We start from the raw sequence: 23693 nt of genomic DNA, 5'->3' as shown, positions 1-23693 counted from the left end.
CTTCTTCTTTTTCCATTCACACAATTGAGATTTCAAAGATAGTCTTCAAGGTGGGAAAAAGTGGTGCCTAAAAATAGTCCTCTGTTGAAGTGATTTTCACACTTCCTGGAGCTGCTGCGTTAACGTTTGCAAGCAAACGGGTGAGTCACATGGGCAGAGCTGGCGTCTTCATTGCTACCTCCTGACATCAGGCCCCTCGAGACGTCTTTGGTGCTCCCACGCGCTGCTCCCCTGAGAGACAGCCTCCAGGTTCTCCCAGATTAAAATGCAACCACCAGCAGAAATCCAACACGGTAGCAGATATCCACAGAGAAATAGGATCTTCTTTACGCGTTTTATTAATAAATTTGCTATCCCGGTGACAGACGCAGGGACAAAGGAGACAGCTTGGTTTGCCAGGCCTGAGACTAAATGAAATTGTTTAGAAAAATCACCTCTCTGGACTTGGGGTTCCTATATAATAGTAAAGCATCGTCCCCCAAAACACCCACCGGCGGCAGAGGCAACTCTAATAGCAACCGCTCAGGAATCCTTTTCTGCTCGTTTGTCTAGGAAGTCACCAGCTCTCCTTGAGCCTGGGCTGGACTTAGAGCCTGGCCTGCTGACATGATCTCAATCCTCGTGACCCACGTGGTGAAAGGAGAGAACCGTCTGCCCCAACTTGTCCTTGGCCCGACACCCAGGCTGTGGCAAGTGTACGCGAGCACGCGCATGCGCACACAAGTGTACGCGCATGCGCACACACTAAAATGAAAATGTAATTAAAAAAAAAATAAAGGAGTGGGGGAAATGGTAACATGAGAGTGTTTAAGCCCACCGAACACCACCTAGCCAAGCAGCCAGGGTTAACATCACCACCATAGGCTGTGCAGATGCCACATGTCCTGTGAGGGGATGGGACCATGCCTCTATTGTGACTCATGCCCAAATCCATGGTCTCCACTTAATGTGAAGACAGTCAATCCAGCCCAAACTAAAACGCAGCTTACAGGATAGCTGACCTTCATTCCTCACATGTGTCAAGGTCTCTAGAAGCCAGGGTACATGTGGAACCTGTCACCAACTGAGCACTGGGGAGGTGTGATAATTAAGTATAGTATGGCAAAATTCAGTGATGGCGTAGGTTCAGGAACATAAAACATTGGTGAGAAAACTGAGGAGGAGTCATAACTGAGGAGTCCATTAGCTTGTCTGTGTGACATGACCCCGTGGTGGGGACGGACACACTGGGATTGTGAGCTGCTGATATGGCAGAATGTGGTGGAGGAACTGGGCCCCTCTGCACTTAGTCCGGCTCTCCGTGAATCTCAAGCATCTAGGGGCTGGAAAGATGGGAGGTGGGGACAGATGGAACCCCTGGGGCTCACTGGCCAGCCAGACCTATCTAATCAACAGACCCAGACCAATGAGAGGCCCTGGGTGGCTCCTGAGAAGTGAGTCTCTGGCTTCTGTTCTCTTTCACACACGCACGTGCGCGCACGCGCGCTCGCGCACACACACATACACACATATACACCCTCTCACACAACACTCATACACAAACACACACATACATATGCATGCATACACATTCAAACCAACCTGTGCACACACCAAACACCGACCTCAACCGTTTTCAAATTTATAATTGTTTTCAAGTAATCAACTTCACAGAATTGTCACCTCATGATACGAGGACACAAAGAAGCCAAGACGCTGACCCTCACAAAATGACACCAAAGCTTTCGGTACCTTAATCTTGCACTTTCCGATGCCATAAGAGCGAACTATAGATGTTCACTGTTGGTAAGCTGCCCTAGGATGCTTGGTCACAGGCTAAGGCTCCTTAGAAAGGACCCACCCAGCATCTTCAGGAGCTGTGATCACCTGCACAGGACTGGGCATGGTAATGTTCCGTCACAGAGAGAGCACTCTAACTCTGAGACTCTCTCATGAACATGCCTGGAGGCTAACATAAACTATATAATCCCTCACAGGTCTGCCAAGCAGCTTGTCTCCAGTGAAAATCTATACACTGTCGAGGTGACAAGCAGTATTAACCATAAGTGACCTTCCTATGAAGAGACCCCAGATAACTCCCTGATCCCTTCCCTGTGTGAGGACAGAGGAAGGAGATGCCATCCATTGGCTGGTGTCTTGACCTTGCCATTCCCCACCTCCAAAATTCTAAGAAACAAGCATTGCTTGTAGACTGGGCCCCTAGTCCATGGCACTCTGTGGACGTGGCCCGAACGGTCTGAGACACTGTCATCCCCTTTAGCTGTTGGTTGTTTGGGTTTTGGTTTTGGTTTTGGTTTGCTTTGTCCTGTGTGTATGGATATTTTCCCTGCATGTATGTGTGTGTGGCAAGTGCCTGCAGAGGCCAGAGAGGGCACTGAGTCCCCTGGAAGCAGAGTTATAGCTGCTTATAGGCCACTCTATGGGTGCTGCGGAAGTGAATTCAGGTCCTCTGGAAGAGCAGAACAATTTCTCCAGCCTCTGCGCTGACTCATTTTTCTTGTCAACTTGATACAGCCTAGAGTTGCCAGGGAAGAGGGGCCCTCCACTGAGAAATTGCCCAAGAGAGATTGGTGTGCCTGTGTGTGTATGTGTTTGTGCCTGTGTGTGTGTGTGTATCTGTCTGTCTGTCTGTCTGTGTCTGTGTGTTTGTGTCTATGTGTGTTGAGGGAGAGAGGAAAGGAGGCAGGGGTGTGTGTGTGTGTGTGTGTGTGTGTGTGTGTGTGTGTGTGTGTGTGTATGAAAGAGAGAAGGGGGGGAGGGAAGGAGGGAGGGAGGGAGAAGCCAAGATAGTCTTCTTCCATGGTACCAGCTTGAGCTCCTCTCTTGATAACCCTCTGTGACGGACCATGATGTGACCCCAAAGTGTGAGCCCTGGACCCTTCCTCCCCTAAGATGTTTGGTCAGAGTGTTTGACAGAAATCAAGCTAGGGCAGTGCCTGAGCCTCACTGAAGGACATCTTAGAAGATGCCACCTCATCTGCTCTCAAAAGCCTCTTGCCTTCCAAATTGCATGTGGCAGGGGCTGTTGATCAGTCCTTGTGAGTGGCGTGTCTCTGTGAAGAGTTAAGAATTGGAAGACTCTAATTTTCCAGTTTCACTGGTCCAAACGCGTGAAAAACAACACCTTCCTTGGCTTGGGAGGACAAACATCTGGCAGAGGCGTCCAGGAACCTGGCAGATTGCAGTGGTCTAAAGCATGTTTCAGCTGAGTGGTAGGTCAGTCTGTACCATGTTCACCTTGCTAGCATGAGGACGTGGTTTCTACCCCCCCAGAACCCACATAAAAAGGCTGGGCATTGTGGGGTGCACTAGCAATCCCAGTACTGAGGAGGTGGAGACAGGAGAGTCCTTGGAACTTACTGGCCAATCAGCCCAGCCTATGGGTAAATTACAGGTTTACTGAAAGAGCTTGTTTCAGAAACTAAGGTAAACAGTTGTCCTCTGTCTTCCACTCATATATACATATAAGTGCACACCATACACAGGTACCTGCACATGCGTGTGCACGCGCATGCACACACACACCATGCACATGCACACACACACACACACACACACACACACACACACACACACACACACATACATACAAAGCTTGGCATTCTATACTCTGGTCTATGCCCAGATTAACTCCAGGTCAACATCTTCCCTAGTGGAAGAAACCAGGAACACAATGTGAGTTCCAGATGTGGCCACACCAGAGGAGACAGCTTCCCTTCTAAAGCAAGGAGTTCTTGACCTCAAACTGCAGTGGGGCTCTGCCACTTCACACTGCAGAAAGTAACCAGGCTTCAGAGGTGGGGGTGGGGGGGCTCTCAGGGTGGGGGGGCTCTCAACCCACCGACAAAGAGCTGCAGGCTGAGTCCACATGCCCTCACGGTCCCTCACAGCCTAACAAAGGCTACCCACCCCTTCCAGTTCTGTCAGCCTAGGCGGGAGGTGGGGGAGACTCAAGATCTTATTTTAAGACTCAAAGGCAATTAGAGAAAAGCTGATAGAACTTGAGCTAAGTGAGAATTCTACTGCTGACATCATGTGACATCTGCTCTTGTGTGCTGGGCTGGGGACCTTGTCAGCAAGACCAGGTCCTCCAGTTAGCTTTCCTCCTGGAAGATCCTGGGACCCTGTGTCACCTCAGCTGATAAGTGGAAGTGTCCAGGAGACAGGATCAGATCACCAGATCTGAAAGCACAAGCCCAGCCAAAGCTACCAGAAGGAGCCGGCTCCTCGGCCTCCACTTGTTACTTTAACTCTGCTGCAGCCATGCTGACCTCCTCCTGGTGCCTCAGGTCTGCAGAGTGTGTTCCTGACCCCAGACCTTGGCATAGACTTGTCTCTCTGCCTAGAAGTCCGATGTGTCCACAAAACCCTACTACACACACTGTTCCTTCCTCTCTGAAAACATCACCTCCTCAGTTAGGTGCAACCTGAATGCAACCCTTCTTATCTTCAGATGGTTCTGCTGTTGTTTTGTTTTTTTGAGGGGAGTTGTTGTTGTTGTTGTTATCATCGTTTGGTTGGTTGGTTGGTTTTGGTTTTATCGAGACAGGGTTTCTCTGTGTAGCCTTGGCTGTCCTAGAACTTGCTGCTTAGACCAGGTTCGCCTTGAACTCACAGAGATTTGCTTGCCTCTACCTCCCAAGTGTTGGGGCTAAAGGCATGAGACACCACTGCCGGGCTGTTTTGTTTTTCTGCAGTCGTTGTTGAGAAAGGGTCTGCAGCAGTCTAAGCGGAAATGCCCCCATAGGGTCATGCATTGGAATACTTTGGTCCCTGGCTAGTGGTTCTGTTTGGGAGGGTTGTAGAATCTTTGACATGGACCCTTGCTGGAGGAAATGGACCTCATGGGAGGCCTTTAGGGTTTGTAGCAGGGCCCTACTTTCTGTCTGCCCGCTCCTTCCTGGCTATGGACACAATGCGAGCAGCCAGCTCACAATTCCTGCCATCATTTCTTCACCACTGTGGTGGCCTATGTTTCTCTTAAGTTGTAAGCCAAAATAAGCCCTTTCTCTCTTAAGTTACTTCTTATCAGGCGTTTTGTCAAAACAACAACAACAAAAATACAAGGTCTCGCAGTATAGTCCAGGCTGGCCTGGAACTCACAGCATAGCCCAGCTGTCTGGGAACTCACAATGTAGCCCAGGCTGGCTTGGAACTTGCAGGAAACTCGCACGTATCACCCTGTTTTAGCCTCTTGGATATTGGGATTGCAGACATGAACTACCGTGACCAACTTTTTTTTTTAAATAATAATTTTCTCAAACACATTGGTTTACATTTAAAACCAGTTTGAATGAAAAACGAACGAAATTGCAATCCCAGCTTCTCAACTGCCTAGCCGCAGCCCACATGTCTAATGCGGCTATTGGTTGTTCCTTCCCACAAGGAATGGCTGACCATCCAGCCCTCCACACCCACCCACCACTGGAGGTGTTCCTGGACAGCACTTCTTAGAAACGTGGGGACTTTCCCTCTCAACTTGACTTACAGCAGTGAGCTACTAGTGGGTGTTGTAGACAAAAACAAGACAGGGATGACGGCAGACCGTGACCAGGAAAATGGCCAAAAAGAACTAACTAGGCGGAATCTGTGGCTAACAACTCAGCAAGTCACAGGGCTAAGACTGAGCATGTCCTGCCTCCCAATGGACCTAGTGACTAAGGTTTTTAAACGTTATTACTAATTTTTTGTTTTCTGAGACAGGTAGCCCAGGCTAGCCTCAAACTCACTATAAAGCAAGGGATAACCTTGAACCCTAATCCTTCTGCTTCTATCTCTGGGGTTGTGTGTGCTGGGATTGCCGGTATGTGCTGTCCTCTACATTTTCTTATTGATCTATAATTAACACCCAGTAAATACAAAGACTGCGGGGAGGGCTTGGAAGCTGGCTTGGCGGGTAGAGATGCTTGCTGCCAAGTCAGACCCTCTCTGAACTCAGTCCTGGACGCGTGAGAGGAGAGAGCTGACTTCTATGTACTACCCTCTCATCTCCATACTCTCACGGTGGCACACATGGTGCTACCCCACACTAAATAGCTTAAAATATAATAAAGCATTTCAAAATAAAGATATCAAGGATCCAATCTTATCATGCCAGTAGTAAAACATAAATAAACCCTCAAAACACCCAAGAAGTTTCCTCCCCCAAACATCCAGGAAGTTCCCTCCCCCAAACATCCAGGAAGTTTCCTCATGTCCCCAACTCAGTCCCCTACAATTGTTTTATGACTTCATGCACATCGTATGCTAATTGCTCCTATTCTTGTATTTTACACAGTTGGCCACAAAGTACACATGTTTTGATCTGAATTCTTTTATCAACATGTTTCTGAGACTCATGTGTGATGCTTTAAGTTTCAGCACCTTGTCCTGTGTGGTCCTGATGCTGGTCTCACGTCTCTGCATAAAAAGTTGGGTGTTTGGTTCTTTTGTTTTGTTTTTATGTTTTGAAATTCTGTCCATGCTACTCATGCTTAAAGCATTCTTTTTCCACTTAGGTTCCCAGTGGAGAAACTGTTACTACAGGGAGCTAACAAATATGAGGGGAGCTGATAGGGTCTGTATTAGGGTTCTCCAGAGGAACAGAAATGATTGTGTGTGCACACGCGCCACGTGCACACGCGCCACGTGCACACACACACACACACACACACACACACACACACACACACACACACACAGCAGTGGTCATCTGCACCTTTTCTAAGCTGAGAACCCAGGAGCTTTGCAGTCCACAAGGCTGGATGTCTCACAGTCCCAGCCTGGTGCTAAGGAGGCACCTGGAGCCTCCTAACAAGCTGCTGGTCTTTAGTCTACATTGGAAAGCTGAAGAAGCTGCGTTCTCATGGTGGCAGCAGTGGCCTTGGCATAGAGGCACTCAACAGCAGCAAGTGAAGGCAGGGAGTGGCACCGCCCATATTGAGAGAGATCGGCTGTCTCAGTTAACCCTTCCTGAAAATTCCTTCACAGACCTCCTCATGGGTCAATTTCAGATACTGCCAATCTGACAACTAAGATTAACTATCATGGGGCCCATTTAGGAGACCAGGAGCAAAAGTCAGAGAGAAAGGAGCAGAGGTGGAGGCCTGGCTGCACTGCCTCCATGGGGGCTCTTAGAAAGTCGGTCCAATCGTAGAGTAAGACCTTGGCCATCAAGATGTCTCCATGAGCCTCTGCCTCCCCAAGCATGCTGAACTCCACTCTCTCGCTGTCCCCCTCACCCAGTGTTCCCACCCATCAGCACAGAGTAAGGACATCTGGCTGCTTCTTCTTCCATCTTCATTCATATATCTTCGTACATTGTCAGGCACGGGCAGCCTCTTGACATTGTAACACTATCTGTCATCTACAAAGTTCAGGCTGGAAGCCGGGCGTGGTGGCGCACACCAGTAACCCCAGCACTCAGGAGGCAGAGGCAGGCAGACCTCTGGGAGTTCAAAGCCAGCCTGGTCTATAAGTGAGTCCAGGACAGCCAGGGCTACACAGAGAAATCCTGTCCTCGAAAAACAAAACAAAAACAAACACACAAACAAACATAAGTTCAGGCTGGATAAACCCACACAATTTAGTTAAAAAAATATAACAAAGAAGAAAGGAAGGAAGGAAGGAAGGAAGAGGAAAGAAAGGGGGGAAGAAAGGGAAAATAAAAAACCCTCCAAGTTTTAAGTGAGGTAGAATTTTTGTGTTGGGTCGCATTCATAGCTATCTTGTGGCACAGGCATCCCACGGGTTGCATGCCGCGCCAAGCAGTCACGTGCCTGCAGCAGTTTCTTACATTGTCACCAGTGCCTCCTCAGCACCACTCCCATTTGCCCCAGACAGCTGCATCTCAGAGCATTTGTATTCATGCCCTTGCTCACAGGAAAACCGTCTGTCAAAACGGGATTATTTCAATAGTGTGCACCAGTTGTCACCTCCTATGCAGGCCTTGTTCTTTATAGGAGGTGACAGTAACAGTTGCAACTCTGGGACACAGTGAACTGTAGCTGCTAACATCAGACAAAGGCTGGATCTACAAAGCCAATCCCTCCTCCCCCACCCCCACTTTCCTGCTCATAGGACATGAGGTGGGGAGAGAGGACTCTGGAGGCCCGCTTGCTTATGCCTGCAAAAAGGCGTCCTTTGCCTTCCTAATGAGGACAGATTCCAAACCGTTCTGACACTGCATGTGTCGGAGTGCCACCAGGGCAATGCTAGTGGCGGCTGAATAATGCATGAGAATCGATTTACGGCCCCAGGTGAAATCAAAACCATCACTCTCGTCTTCAGAACTTTTCGTCACCGCCCTCCCCCGCCCCCTCAGATGTGGGGAAATTACACCAGGCACAAGCCTCACTTCCTATGGCAATTTAATTATATTGACAAATTACCCTGTGTTCCCACTTGGAAATTTGTAAGTTAGCATCAGACCGTTCAGAAGTCAGGATGTCGAGCACTGACGATTGGATCAGTGAGTAAATAAACAGAGAACACTGGGGGTTACTAGTGGCTTACGACAGAGTGAGTCACCCCAGCCCTGGACAGGCTGAAAGGTGAGGCCTTGCCAAGTACAGTGAGGAGCGTGGGTGCCAACTTCCTGTGGCCCATGGAACTGAGATGGATGTCGGGGTCACAGGAAGCCCAGAGGAAGATATCAGTTTGCCAGCAAAGGAGCTGTGATTGGCCGAGGGGCCAGTAGGGCATCCTTAGAGGCTGGGCTAATTCTTCCTGGTGTATTCTGCCTTCTGTTAAATGAGGCTTCAGACACATTGCTGTTTTCTCATATGAGTATGTGAATCTCTGGGACCAAGGGCTCCAATCCCAGAGCGTTGCCATGGATACAAAGGTGAGCCACCTGGCTGGGTTCATGCTTTCCTTCCCTGGTGACTACCTGCCTACACCCTCCTCTCCTGATGGTCATGAGCATGTAAAGGAAGAGTCTCCTGTGGGGTCCCTAAAAACCATGACATCACATAACCTGAGACGGTTAATCTCAATGGTCACCTAGGAGACACACCTGAGAACACATTTGTAAGGGAGTTTCTAGAATGAGTTAACAAAGACAACCAATTATATTGGCATACAACTAATATATTTTTAAAGTAGGCTCTAATAAAAATTAAATATAAAAGAAATATGGAAATGTATGACAAATTATAAATGGTTGCCCTTAGGAAAGAGGTTAATTTTTTTTTTTTGGTTTTTTTTTTTTAACATAATGAGCCTTACAACAATTGGCTATTTATGGTGTGTGTGTGTGTGTGTGTGTGTGTGTGTGTGTGTGTGTGTGTGTGTGTGTGTGTGTGTGTTCTAACTTGGATACAAATGAGAAATAAGCCTATCACGGTGGACCACGGCCATTATCTCAGCATTTCAAAGGTTGAGGCAGAAGGGTTATAAATTCCAGGCCACCCTGGCCTACACGGATAGGCACTCCCCAACTCTCATCTTAAACATTTAAAAGGGACTACTTCAGGATGGTGACGTCTGGCTGTCTCAGTCAGAGTTCAACCCAGGAAAGTCAGCTGATGGTAGACAACTACAGTGAGGAGGCAGCAGCTGGGGCTACCGTAGTGAGTCTGTAGTCAGAAGTCACAAGACAGAGCAGCTGGGTGGTCAGACAGAGAGGATGCTGATGCCTGTGCCTGAGATGACCGCCTTTTCCCTCAGGAATACCTCGGCTCAGTCCTTCAACCGATTGTAGTGGGCTCACTGGCCTTCTTAGCGATCACATATGCACACTCCTCTCCAGACCACAGCTAGCAGAGGATTTCACTGAAAGCCTGAGGTGGCCACTGGAGCGTCACGCTACCACACACTGACCCTCTCAGGCTGCCCCATGAGCTGGTCGCTCTGAGAGTTATGGTCAGGAATCTGGATTGCCCCCCAGCATGTGATTAGACCGGAACCTAAAATCACTGCATACCTAAGAGACCCCGGAGAAGAAAAGTAGAAACACAAAGCACACCTCTATGCAAATCACCTCTGCCAGCTCCTACCATGGGTGAACACTTCATTGCTTTTGTCATTTGAAAGCAAAACAGAAAGAAAAAAAAAAATATTAAAGGCTAGCAGCTAGAGCTAGCAGCAGCTGGATGGGATGGCTCAGCAGCTAAGAGGGCTTGCTGCTCTCCCAGAGGACCTGAGTCCAGTTCTGAGCACACACACTGAATGGCTCTCCAGCACCTGTAACTCCAGCTCCAGGGGATCGCACACTGTGCTCACGTGGCGTACATCCACAGACACATAGACATAAATAACAACTGTATAAATGTGAGCAGCTGAGACTCAGAAGGAAAAAAATGAATGTACATACAGCTGATTTAGCTCTCTCCAAATCTACTCATATTCACCATGGGTCAGTGAATGCCTTGAATGTGGGAGCGGCCCGAGACAAACCTTCTTTGCCAGTCTACCGTGCTGCAACACCGAGGACACCGAGGGATCCCAGGCGGCGTGTCTGATTCCCTGGCAGGCATGCCGCTGTTGGCTCTTGCTCTTCCTGACGGCAGTACTGGCCTGACCTGGCCCTGCCATTGGCCTTGAACAGGCATGCATTTGTTCAGTCAGCAAACGCTCAGTTCTTCCTGTGCACGAGGCCCCGGGAAGGCAGCAAATCTAAGTTCTCAAAGGCTTTCTACTTGATTCTCGGCTTCTCTCTGTTTAAACTCCAAGACATGGGGAAACAAACCACCATGCCCACCAACCAAAGAAGCTCCAAAATTCTACTGTACTGTGCTAGCTGCACACATCAGCACGAAGACAGGCTGTGTGTGTGTGTGTGTGTGTGTGTGTGTGTGTGTGTGTGTGTGTGTGTCGGGGACACAGGGTATAAGCTTTATCTGGCTGGAGATGCGGCTCAGTTAATGGAGTGCCTGCCTGGCAAACTCGAGGTCTTGAGTTCAGTGCCCAGAACTGAAGCCACCATGCATGGTGGCACATGCCTGTAATCCCAGCACTTGGGAGGTGGGGGAAAGAGGGCATCCTTGTCTACATAAGGAGTTCAAGGCCAGCCTGGGCTACTTGAGTGTCATAAAAACACTCCTAGATTGGGGCTTGTAGTATTTGTGAATTACTAATAAAGACAGGGTTGGTAAAGACAGTCAGCTGGTGGCAGGGGCAACTCAGGGCACAGCTGCCATCCCTGAGGCAGAAGGTGAAGGCCCACAGCCCTTAGCAGCTGTTTCCTCTAACAACCCTAATCTCTCTCTCTCTCTCTCTCTCTCTCTCTCTCTCTCTCTCTCTCTCTCTCTCTCTCACACACACACACACACACACACACAGGAAGGGAGGAAAGGAAGGAGGGGAGGGGGGAGAGAAGGGGAAAGGGGGAGAGGTCAGGGGTCAAGCCCCCATGCCACTCTGGTTTCCTATGTTGTCTCTCCTTGGAGGGAAAAGAGTTTCTCTTCAGCCACCTTAGAATCTTTCACTCCAGAGGTAATCAAAACTCATTTTAGTAATGTGTGTGTGTGTGTGTGTGTGTGTGTGTGTGAGAGAGAGAGAGAGAGAGAGAGAGAGAGAGAGAGAGAGAGAGAGAGAGAGAGAGAGAGTCCCTGAAGCCTTGTGTGTCAAAAACCACATCGAGAAAAATATCCACTGTTCCTCCAACAACCTGCACATGTGTGGCTTTGTAAGAAAATACTCATATTTTGGCCACAGCCCAAATATTCTAAAGAAAACAGCAGGACCCACACGACATGAGGGCATTTATAGTAAGGGCTCTCATTACCACAAGAATGGAATGCACTCTCCACTGCTTTGTGGTACTAGGACTCACTGTGTGCACTGTATGGGTGGGCATCTTAGTGTGAGCATAAGAAATAAACCAAGCATTCAGTCTGAGTCTTTACTGGCTAAACAACAGTCCCAAATGCAGAAGTGTTCTGAGGCCAGAGGTCTCATCCTGTGTGTAAGGAAGAGAATGGGATGTGTGTGTGTGTGTGTGTATGTGTGAGTATCATATACATATATATGTATGTTTGTATATGTATGTGTATTTTTATGTGTGTATATATGTATATCTAGCCACTTGCCATTGTGATATATATTATATTATATATAATATGTAATATATAATATATATCACAAAGCATTTTTTTCTTTCTCCAAATGATAAAGTACTCTCAAAACCTCACAGAGAAACAAACACTAAGTCAGTTAGAAAAACAAGTTCCAAGAGATTAGGGTTGCCCAAGGAAAGAGGTGTTGGACTAGTGACAAAGCTACAACCTGCCATCATCAATCAACACCATTGTTTTTTGTTTGTTTTTGTTTTTTAAAGATTTGTTTTGTTTTTATTTATGTGTATTTGTGAATGTCTCTGAGTGTGAGTGTATGTGTGTATGTGTGCATGCATGTGAGTGTATTTATGTGCATGTGTGTGTACATGTGTATGTGTGCCTGTGTGTGCATGTGGGTGTATGTATGTGCATGTGTGCATCTGTGTGAGTTTGTGTGTGTGTATGTATGTGTGCACGCGTGTGCGCAAGGGGGAGCTGCTGGGATGGAACCCAGGCCCTCATGCACACTAGGCAATTGTTCACACCATATCACACTTAAATACACAGATCCCCCCTTGACTGTGAGGAGACCAGGTGCAGTGACTGGCAGCGAGAGAGGAATGAACATATCTTCCTCCACTTTTGTCACAGCAGCCCCACGACATGGGTCTTCATGATGCCAATCAAGTTAAAATTCTCCAAGGCCACTGTGAAGGGATGGGGGGAGCTTATTTCCTAAAGTTGGAGTGACTGGCTCTTGTGTGGGGCTGGGATCTCTGGGCTGCATTCCCTCCGCTGGGAAACAGGGCCATCTTCAGAAGCTCTTCATGGAGGCTGGCTTTGCAAGCCTCGGTCCTCAGAGAGAGCCCTTGAGCAGTTGCCAAAAAACCTGGCTCCTCTCACTGCATCTCTGATATTGCATATCAGTCACATTCAATTGAGAGTCACCAGGTGTCTCCCTTTAGTTAAGAGTGTGTCTTGTTGTAAGATGCTGGCAGGTCTAATGCCTCCAGCATCCTCAGAGACGCCATGAAGGTCTAATGAGACACCAAGCTAAAACACGCTATTTCGAGGGAGAACGCACAAAGACACCTATTCTAATAGATAGAATAAAGCAACGGTGGGCTGCTCACAGATCTATCACAAAGATCCCCTAAGCCAGGAAGAGGACCAGCTGAAGACTCTTGGATCATTTCCAAGGAAACCAGCGCTGACAGTCAACTCCCAGTTCTTCTAAGAGACCAAGAGGACAACCTGCCCACACCTCCAGAGCTGATGGAGACAAACACTCAGGGGCCCAAGCCACGAGAGCCCTGCACGATGTTCCTGGCAAGCACACAGAGTCATGCATGTTTCCATCACAGCTCTGTTATGGGCTGTCTCTGGGAACGGCTGATATATTTAGCCCACTGTTTGGCTTTCCTGTCTAATCAAACACGTTGTCTTCTTACACTATTTATAGTAAAGGTAAACAAATAGTACTGTCAGCAAAGTGCCTGGGTCACAATCAGGAGAGCAAGACCTGCTTTCAGAGCAACTCATCCAACTCGTTTGCCCTGTGTAGATCAATGTGGGACTCCTTGCTGGCCTCACTAGGAGGGCATTTGTGGCTAAGCACAGCCTCTGTGTTTCCTGAACACATTTTGATCAAAACTGACATATTCTGCGACTGTTATTCCCTCTCTCTCTCTCTCTCTCTCTCTCTCTCTCTCTCTCTGTGTGTGTGTGTGTGTGTGTGTGTGTGTGTGTGTGTGTGTGTGTGTGTGTGCAAGCATGTAAATGTCAGAGGTCAACCTCAAGTGTGTCCTCTTTTCTTTTTTTGTTTGTTGAGACAGGGTTTCTCTGTGTAGACTTGGCTGTTCTGGACTCAGTCTTTAAATCAGGGTGGCCTCAAACTCACAGAGATCCACCTGCCTCTGCCTTCCGAGTGCTCAGATTAAATATATGCACCACCACTGCCCAGCTCCCTGCAACTTTAAAAAAAGTTTAGTTAGTTAGCTAGCTAGCTAGTTGTTAACTAACTAGTTAGTTGGTTAGTGTGTGTGTGTGTGTGTGTGTGTGTGTGTGTGTGTGTGTGTGATAGAGAGAGAGTGTGTGTGGCTGTGTAGATGTGTGTATAGGTGCACTTGCCTGTACTTGCATGAAGAGGCAGGAAGGGCATCTGGTGTCCTCCATGACTCTCCACCTAGTGCTCTGAGGCAAGATCTCTCTAATCTGGGTTCATATCTCAGCTAGGCTGGAAGCCAGCGAGCTGAAATCCTAACTCCAGTGCTACAATTGTCAAACAGGCTCCCTTTATCCCAGACCCGCCTCTCTAGGACCATAATCCACCTGTTTTTGAGAGAGAATCTCTCACTGGCCTGGAGTTCTCCAGTAAGGCTAGGCTGACTGGCCAGCAAGCCCCAAACTTGTACCGGTCTCCCCCTCTTCAGCCCTGAGATGACAAATGTATGCCACTGCACCTGTTTTCTAAATGTGGGTTCCAGGTGCTCATGTAAGGTAAGCACGTTGCCAAGTGAGTCGGTTGTTGGGTTTTTGTTTTGTTTTCTGATTATTAGTCAGTTCAATTCCCAAGTTAAGTCTGGAGGTGTGCTGGACAGCATACCATGGTAGAAGATTTCTGATGCTGATGGAGGATCCAAGAATCACAGGCTACAATACCCAAGAGAAAGTAGCTCTGAGGGGATTTCCTGGAAACATTCAATACAGTCTGGTCTCCCACACTGAAGATATCAAAGGCCGCCAGTCTTCCTGAGCCAGCTCTCCTCCAGCCAACAACAGCCACTCAATAGCTTCGAGCTAAGCAAGTCTTAAGGGCTTCCATAGTAAACAAAGCCTGATGCCTTGTCGTTAACTTTATCAACAAGGTGATGTTTATACTGGCCTTCTATAAAACAGAAGACTGAGGTAGAAAAAGATTAAACAACCTACCCTAGGTTCTTCTAGTGAGAAAGAGGCAGGATTATACCCATGCAAAAACAGCTTTCACCCCAAAGGGAATAAGAAACAGATTGTACTGTAGCCAAAAGTGACGTTGGCCCAGGAATATAGACTCAGGTTACCCCAAAATTCCATGCTCCAACTGGTAATATGTCTTGTTGTTCTGGGAACTTCAGTTTACAATGAGAACCTCTGCTCTCACATCTTTAACGCCAGGGCTATGAGCCTCAGAGAGCTTGCTGAGACCACGTGGAACCTTTTAAAAAACACACGCTCCAAATGAGACTCTTGTCTCAGAAGGCCAAGGAGACACTGAACGGAGAGCAAGACCAGGAAATGCTCCTTTAGCACTGCTTAGAGGAAGGAGAGGGTAAAAGGGAGGCGACATTCCAGAGGGCTGAGCCCTGGTAGCCAGTAGGGTAGCAAACACACACAGGCCCATGGAGCCAGGAGCCGGAGGCAGCCCTGCAGAAGAGATCAGGGTTCAAACCCAGACTCTGCCATTAGCCAACAGAACCACCTCAGACTTCCGCTTACAAGGTCCATGTCTTCGCAAAAATGAAACACCTACCACCTGCCCTTCCTTGTCAGAGAGGGTACGGTGGAGCCAAAACAGGATGTGACTAAAAACAACCCATGATCAAAATGAAAGAACCAAAAGAAAAAAAAAAAAAGGAAATAAAAAGTAAAACAATCAAAATCCATCTTAGTGGTTTTTAAAAAAGATTTATTTATTTATTTATTTATTTATTTATTTATTTATTATGTATATAATTTTGTATCTGCATGTACCCCTGCATGCCAGAAGAGGGCATCAGATCTCATTATAGATGGTTGTGAGCCACCATGTGGTTGCTGGGAATTGAACTCAGGACCTTTGGAAGAGCAGCCAGTGCTCTTAACCTCTGAGCCACCTCTCCAGCCCCCCATCTTAGTGTTAAACAGCATATATTTATACCAATATGTGCAACTTGTATCCATCAATGAAAAACTTAAGATACAGTAGGTATGGTAGCCACCAGCACAGATTTCTTGAGCATGCTCACTTTTGTTCAGAAGTTAGTTTCTTTCTTTTTCTTATTTATTCATTGTTTGCTTTAGAGACAAGATCTCATGTAGCTCAAGCTGCCCTCAAGCTCTCTGTGTAGCTGAGGTTGACCTTGAACTTCTGATCCTCCCATCTCTGCTTCCCAAGTTGCCAGGATTATGGGCATGTTCCGCGATCCCTAGTGTAAGCAGCACTGGGAATGGAACCCAGGTATGGCAAACACTCTACCAGCTGGACCACATATCCAACACTAGAAGCTGCTTTTGTGTTGTAAATAAGTAAATAACAACTGCTTGGCATCAAGCAAGTGTTGGCTTTATGGCATAGCACAGCCAACCTGCAGCCTTGCTTCTTGAGCTCAAACAGAGCCCAGCTGCAGAGCGCTCTCTTCTGGACTCTGCCTCCCTAACCAAAGGTGTGCTGCAAGGGAGGAGTGGAGGGAGCCTTGTGCCCTTTACTCATGCAGCCTTGCAGGACCACCCCCATAGGCCTGCTTTGGGGCTCACCCCAGAAACCAGGCTGCTTCTTCCACTTCCTCTTCCAGCCAAACCCCAAGGGGCCGGTGACACCCTGGAGGTTCAGAGCCAGCTGACTGCACAGCTGAGTAACTCCTAGCTACACAGATTACTTGTTGGAAACCGAGCCATTAGGGGCTGGGGAGATGGTTGGGGGTGGGGGGGCGGGGGTGGGGGGAGATGAGGACCTGAGTTCAAATCGCAGAGTCTACGTTAAAAAATAAAATAAACTCAGGAGGCAGAGGCAGGAGGATGGCTGTGAGTTTGAGGCCAGCCTGGCCTACAAAGTGAGTCCAGGACAGCCAAGGCTACACAGAGAAACCCTGTCTCGAAAAAAAAAAATTAAAACTTAAAATTAAAAATTAAAGAAAATAAATAAAATAAAATAAACAGTTATAACCAGTAACCAGAGTACTTGGGGGTAAGGCAAGCAGAGACAAGAAGATCACGAGGGCTTGCTAGCCACCAGGCCTAGATGTAAAACAGCAAGTTCCAGGTTCAGTGAGAGAGACAGTCTCAAGGGAATAATGTGGGGAGCAACAGAGAATACACAATGTCTAGTCTCCTCCCCTAGTCTGACAGACATATATACTACATACCCTCACATACACGTACACACAGACACACACACTACTAACCCATTATTTTACTGAGTCTCACTCTGAGAACTGCACACTGAATTTATTTTATTTTTTGTTTCTTTGTCTGTTTGTTTTCGAGACATGGTTTCTCTGTGTATCCCTGGCTGTTCTGGACTTGCTTTGTAGACTGGGCTGGCCTTGAACTCACAGCGATCCACCTGCCTCTGCCTCTGAAGGGCTGGGATTATAGGCGTGCGCCATCAAGCTCAACTGGTTTGGATTTTTGTTTTGTGTTTTAAGGCAGTTTCATGTATCTTAGTATCAGTCTGGGCTTGAACTCACTGCGTAGCTCAGGATAACCCTCACTCCTGGTCCTCCCTCCTACCTCTACGTCTCCAATGCTGGGGTTACGAAACAGGTGTGTACCTCTAGACACAGTTTGCGTGGTCGTGGGTCTCAAGCCCAGGTATTCACACATGCTAGTCAAGCTTTGCCCGTGGAACCACACCCAGCTCCCAGACCTTGTTTTTGTCAGGGCGCAGCTCAGACGTGAGACTGCAGCTTGGATTTGAGGTGTGATTGGGAGGGACATTCGTCACCTGGAGGCCCTGAAGAACACTGTCCCTGGTTTGGCCCAGGCCCTACGAGACGTGACAAAGTTGTAGAATGTGGCTAGGTCTTCGTGGGTCTATGTGAAATTATCCACTCACTCCAAACCAGGCTTCCCGTTTCTCTTTCATTAGTTTCCACATGTGTTATGCATACATGCATGCATGCAGGTACTCCTTCTGCACAGGTGTATGTGCCAAAGACTGACATCAGGTGTCTTACCCTGTCACTCCCTCACTGAACCCAGAACTCACTGGTCCGGCTAGCCAGAGAGCCCAGGGGTGTTCCTGTCTTCTGTCCTCACTGCTGAGGCGACAGGTGTGCCTTCCCGCTTTTCAGTGACCTGAGGACTGAGTTCGGGTCCTTATGCTTGCTCAGCAAGCACTTCCCCCACGGAGCTGTCTGCCCAGCCCTGCCAGGTTTACGTTCAGCAGAGGGTTCTACTCCTTCCCCTGGCACAGCAACTCTGAAGGAGGCTGGAGTCTTTCACCAGGTTCGCTGGGTACCGTAAACCTTGCCAACGTCTCCCGTTTGTGCCCGCGGGTGATTTCTCTAGGCATTTGAGTTGATAAAATCTAATTTACACGAAGCGTTGTGTATCAACACTTATCCTGAGTCACAGCAGGGCAGGAACTGGGAGGCTGCCTATTGCTGGCTGGATTCTAGAAACTTCCCTGGTACAGAGCAAAGGAACCAGAACACTTGACTGAAAAATCTGTGGCATATACCCAAAGGACTCCACATCCTACTACAAAGACCTGGGCCCATCCACGGCCATTGCTGCTTTTTTCACAACAGGCAGGAACTGGAACCAGCCTAGATGTCCATCCCCAGATGAATGGCTAATGAAACTGTGGTCCATGTACACGATGGAATTTTACTTAGCCATTAAAAAATGAAAATTTCAGGAAGATGGATGGAATAGGCGGGGGGGGGGGGGGGGGGAAGGAGGAGGGGAATAAGGTAATCTAGGCTCGGGAAGACAAACATTTCATGTTCTTGCTCATATGCAGATCCTGGCTTCTACTTTGTATACATGCATATTTATGTGGGAGTGAGTGTGCGTGGCTGTTCAGAAAACTAGAAAGCAGATCCTGAGAGGCCCGCGGAAAGAGGCTGTAAGGGAGAGGGTTAGAGAGAGTGACAAACACTTGTGATAGCAAAGTGGAAGAGGTGGAAGGGTCCAAAGGGTTATGAGTGTAGGAAGACAGGGAGTGGGGCTGGCACTGGGATAGCAACCAGCGCTGAGTGTGTTACGTCATGAGGAGACCTGGTGCTTTGTATGCTAATTTAAGAAAAGAAAGGAGTTGGGATGGTGGGATTCTCAGTTGGTGAAGTGCGTCCCTTACAAGCATGAAGACCTGAGTTTGATCCCCAGAACCCACATGACAAGTGACGAGGTTGGTGACACAGGCTTGTGATCTCAGTGCTGGGGAAACAGGTAGACCCCTGGGGCTCAGTGGTCCACCATTCCAGCCAAGGCATGAGCGCTAGGACAATGAGAGAGCCCCGTCTCAAAGGACAGAAACAGCCTTCCGGAGGATAACACCTGATGTTGACCTCTGACCTCCACACACGCACATACACACGCATGCACCCAACTCCCACTCACAGGCATTAAAAATAAATAATTTTCTATGCCCTGGTGGTGTTAGCTGGCCCTGTGTGCTGGCAAAGAGCAGCCTTGGCTAGCAGCTCAAATATTCCTTGTTAACTTTTTACGATGCTAAAAGCTTAAAAATAAAACCAAGCATATGCAGAATATCCACAAAGTGGTATAGTTTTTCAGTCTCACCCCAAAACTGATTTAAAAAAAAAAAAAAAGATTGCCGTAGCCTTGGGACAGGGCCCATCTTGTGTGGAACCCTGTGGCTCCTTACCACTTAAACCTAACATGGGCAAACCATCTGACCTTGATACAGTTAGGCAGGATTGAAATCACAGAGCTCTTCACCTAAGAGCATCTGCACCATGGGAAAATGAGCAACTGCCCCTAGCTAAAAATGCTTCTGCTACCTAGAGAAAAACAAGGAGCCTTTCTACAGAGGCCTGCAGACAAGTCATTTACCTAATGCCATTATGCCTGCTGGAAATTAATCTTTAAAATCTTCATAAATAAATGTGTCAACTGGCACAGTGCTAAAAGCACCTACTTACTAATATTTCTTCAAATTCAAGTGTATTCATAACCTCTGAAAAAATGCAGGATGTTAGCTGCCTGACACATGACACACATAATCACACCTGGTCCCTTCCTCATTAAGCAGATTCAGATCCTAACAGAATGGAGCAGGAGATGTAAAGTTTGATGGCGAAGAGGACAGGCGGGTGTAAGACCTCCAGCAGCGGGGCAGATCATAGGGAGACTACAAATCACTAAATAAGGAAGAGCCTACACACGGAGGCAGCAGTACTGTTTTCTTGTGAGAGCGCCCCTCCTGAAAATGACTGAATATCCTCAGTAGGAAACTTCTTACCCTGGTTTTTACCTTTCCTTCCTGTTATTTCCTGAGAGATTAGAGGGAGGACCAATTTCAGGCCAATTTTGGTGATAAACGACAGTTAAAGCACTGATGGATTGTGAAAGAGATGGCTTAAAGCAACGGAAGCAGCCACTTGGATGCCTCTGCTCAACGTGCAGTACAATATCCCTTCAAGTTTCCGTTAACTCTCTGTCTCTGTCTCTTTGTCTCTGTCTTCCTCTCTCTCTGTCTCTCTCTTTCTATATTCCCCCCTCCTCTCACACACACATTTACAGAGAGGGGGAGGAGGGAGGGAGGGAAGGAGGATTACTCCCAAGATGACATAGGATCTATAAAAAACAGAACACCGCAAGTTGTATGGATATGTCCTCCAAGTTCAAACATTCCCTCCTGGATCAAGGCTCTTTAAGACTTAAGGGAGTAAAAGAAGCTTATAAGTTGCAGGAAGTCAACAAAACTCACAAGTCTGAGAAAGATCTTGAATTTTACAAAACTCACAAGGTCTTATCCCCAAAGTCATATCAACATTATATAAGCACAAATGAAACAGGTCATCCAAAAGACTAATAATGTACAGTCTCCCTAATCATCCTGACTTGTATAAAATGAGATGCTGTGGTCAAGCTGAAATACAAACACATCCTACAAGCCAGTGTGTCTCGTTTGTATTGTCATGAACCCAAATGTGAAAGTAACAATGTCAGCATCTTCATCACCAAATCAGCCGCCTTCTGTGAAGGCTACAAAAAACAGCCAGAAAGGATAAGGGAAGAAAGAATTAAAAGCAATGACCAGAGGACAAGACAGTGAGAAACATCTCTGTCGGAGACTGCGTCTTCTAGTTTCTATATCTAGACATGGTTATGCTCGGAAAGCTAATGGAAATAGATTTACATATTACATTGAGGCGCAAAAGAACACAGAAATACCTATTACAAGCAATCGTTAGATGGATTTGGACACTGGGCAGGATCACAGCTGCATAAGTACAGCTCCACTTTTTTTTTTTTTTTTTGGATTAAAAATAAAGACATCCTGCTTTAAAACTACTCAAAAGGCATGAGGAGGAGGACCCAGAACGTAGCACCACGTCAACTACGTGAAGTCTCATCTGACCCAGAACTTCACTCTGCTGTGTCATTTGTGTTTCCGCAGTGAGTTCTCCTGGCCCCTAAAAAGTATTCTCTTTCTCCATCAGCTCAACGGCCTACCCTTACACACCCACTGCAGCAGACCTGCGCGAGAATCAAGGTTGGAACTTGAGGGAAGAATGTCAAGAGAGAAGGACCTTACCACTTCAGGGAGCAGCCTTGTTGAAAGGTCATGGACGGCCTTGACCACTATGCATACAGATGACAGGAGAAAGATCACCCCCAAGATGACACAGGCTCTGTAAGAAAAAGAACATGAACAGCTGGGTAGTTATTTCCTCTAAATTAACCCATCCTCCCCCCTGCCGCCCCCTCCCCCCCCATGTAGAGAAGCTCATTAATCCTCAGAAAGGAAAGGAAACTTACAAGACCACAACAACAAAATTCACAAGTCTAAGGAAGCTCCTGAAACTTAACAAGACTCACGAGGCCCCCTTCTTGACTGTTACATCAACAGTAGCGATTGCTTAGAAGTGAGTCCCTTAGGTGGAGCTGCCTGAAGGTTTGTACAGGGAGATCCTGGCATGTAGCTTTTGTGACCTGTCACCTACGCGAGGGTGGGCTTTTCAATGACACAGCTGCCTTTAGTCACCTGTGCTCCTGTAAATAACCCCAGGGAAGCTCATTCACTAATCTACATAGATGGAATCCTGTCTTTGGTATGTTGTCAGCTCCTTATCTAGGATGGGTTTCCAGGGCCTTCCTGAAGTTAATATAGCCAGACCAGTGAGCTCCAGGGCCCGACAGGCCCCATCACAGAAAGTAAGATGGTGAAAGACAGACAAAGATGACTGAGGCTGACCTCTGGCCTCTACACACACACACACACACACACACACACACACACACACACACACACACACTGGGGAGGGGAAGAATCTGAATCATCATAAAGGTTCCTTGGATAATAATCTATGTCTTCCATGTCCCAGTGTCTACAGTAGCATGTAGCAGGTACCCTGTATGCATTTGTTTAGAGGATACGACCAACAAACTAGTTAGCTAAGCTAACCAATTCCTAAACTCTACTAGTTTACCCACCTGGGAGTTTCTCACCATGGAATCTAAAGCAGACTTGTCTGCTCCCAATGGGTCCCAGGAAAGAAAGGGGACTCCTAACCTGTAACTCTGTGCCCTCAGACTAGCCACAGTTTAAAGTAGCTCTAAAGTGTACTGAAAAATCAAAACAAGTTTGCCATGCAGTTTGTTAAATTTGGACCTTGCAAACTGCAGCCTACCTGGTGTCTATGCTCCTGGTGTACATAAGAAAATCTCACCTTCCTCTTCTTTTCCGTGTGCTGTAGACTTAAAAACCAGAGCCCCTGCATCCCAAAACAGTGTTCGGGCCGGTGTGTCAGAGCCCTGCTGCTTCTGCAGCCCAAAGCCGCTATGAATAGCTCAGGCTGCAATGCTATTTTTTAACATTGTATTAATAATATATTGTGTTTACACAGCAGCTTTCTCCTCAGGCACTCAGAGTTCTGCACGTCAGCTCCTAAATCCCCTGGAGGGCTCATCACACCCAGGTGTTTGTTTTTCTGCAGTTTATGAATGGGGAGGGAGATGTGTGATTCATTAACACAAGGACACAAAGTCAGAGAGCGGCAGGGTTAGGAGGCTGGCTCAAGGTCATGCAGGGCATTGAGTTCTACCTAGAAATAGAGCCCCCAGGGCTCAGGACTGAAGGTTCCGTGGGTAAAATATCTCCTGCACAAGCATGAGGCTCTGAGTTTGGGTCCCCAGCAGCCGTAAAAAGAAAAGACAGCTTGGTCCCCAGATTGTACTACCAACTAGCTGAATCAGTGGGCTCTGGAGTCAGTCAGAGATCATGTCTCAAAAATCAGGTGTAAAGGTTCTGGAGAGCTTGCTCCACAGTCAGGAATCCTTCCTGCTCTTCCAGAGTGCCCAGGTTTGGCTCTAAGACCCCGCACCAAACTGTAGCTCCAACATAAGAGAGTCCAGTACCCTCTCCTGGCCTTTGAGGTGACCTGCACACATGTGGCATATATAAACTCACACACATGTACACACAGATTTTTAAAAATGTAAACTTTAAATGTAAACAAAACTATGTAGAAATAGGTCGAGAAAGATGTCTGATGTCAACATCTGGCCTTCACAGGCCTAATCATGTACACATGTACATACACGTAGGAACATGTGCATACACGTAGGAACATGTACATACACATAGGAACATGTACAAATAACACACACACATACACACAAACACACAGAGCACAAGAAATACAGTCTGATTCAACTAATGACCCTCCAGTGTCCAGGCCATTCAACAAAGACTCTGGGCACCATGTCACATGCTCACAGTGCCACGTGACCATCATGTCACGTGACCGCCACCATTCTATACTCTCCAGAGCATGTCCA

The 23693-nt window shown here is 47.4% G+C and overlaps 1 protein-coding gene across 1 annotated transcript in view; it reads right to left on the bottom strand.

The window, feature by feature from the left end:
- TMEM163 (transmembrane protein 163) overlaps positions 1–23693 on the bottom strand; it is a 176635-nt gene that overhangs the window by 9422 nt on the left and 143520 nt on the right. Inside the window, exon 5 of the mRNA XM_084793665.1 lies at positions 21448–21544. Coding sequence (XP_084649791.1) covers positions 21448–21544 — 97 coding nt within the window. The remainder of the gene's footprint in view (positions 1–21447; positions 21545–23693) is intronic.

This window comes from Acomys minous, assembly GCF_964271855.1.
Source record: "Acomys minous genome assembly, chromosome: 1".
Classification (NCBI taxonomy): Eukaryota; Metazoa; Chordata; class Mammalia; order Rodentia; family Muridae; genus Acomys; species Acomys minous.
The sequence above is the reverse complement of the archived record's forward strand: the minus strand, read 5'-3'. Positions and strand labels throughout refer to the sequence as shown.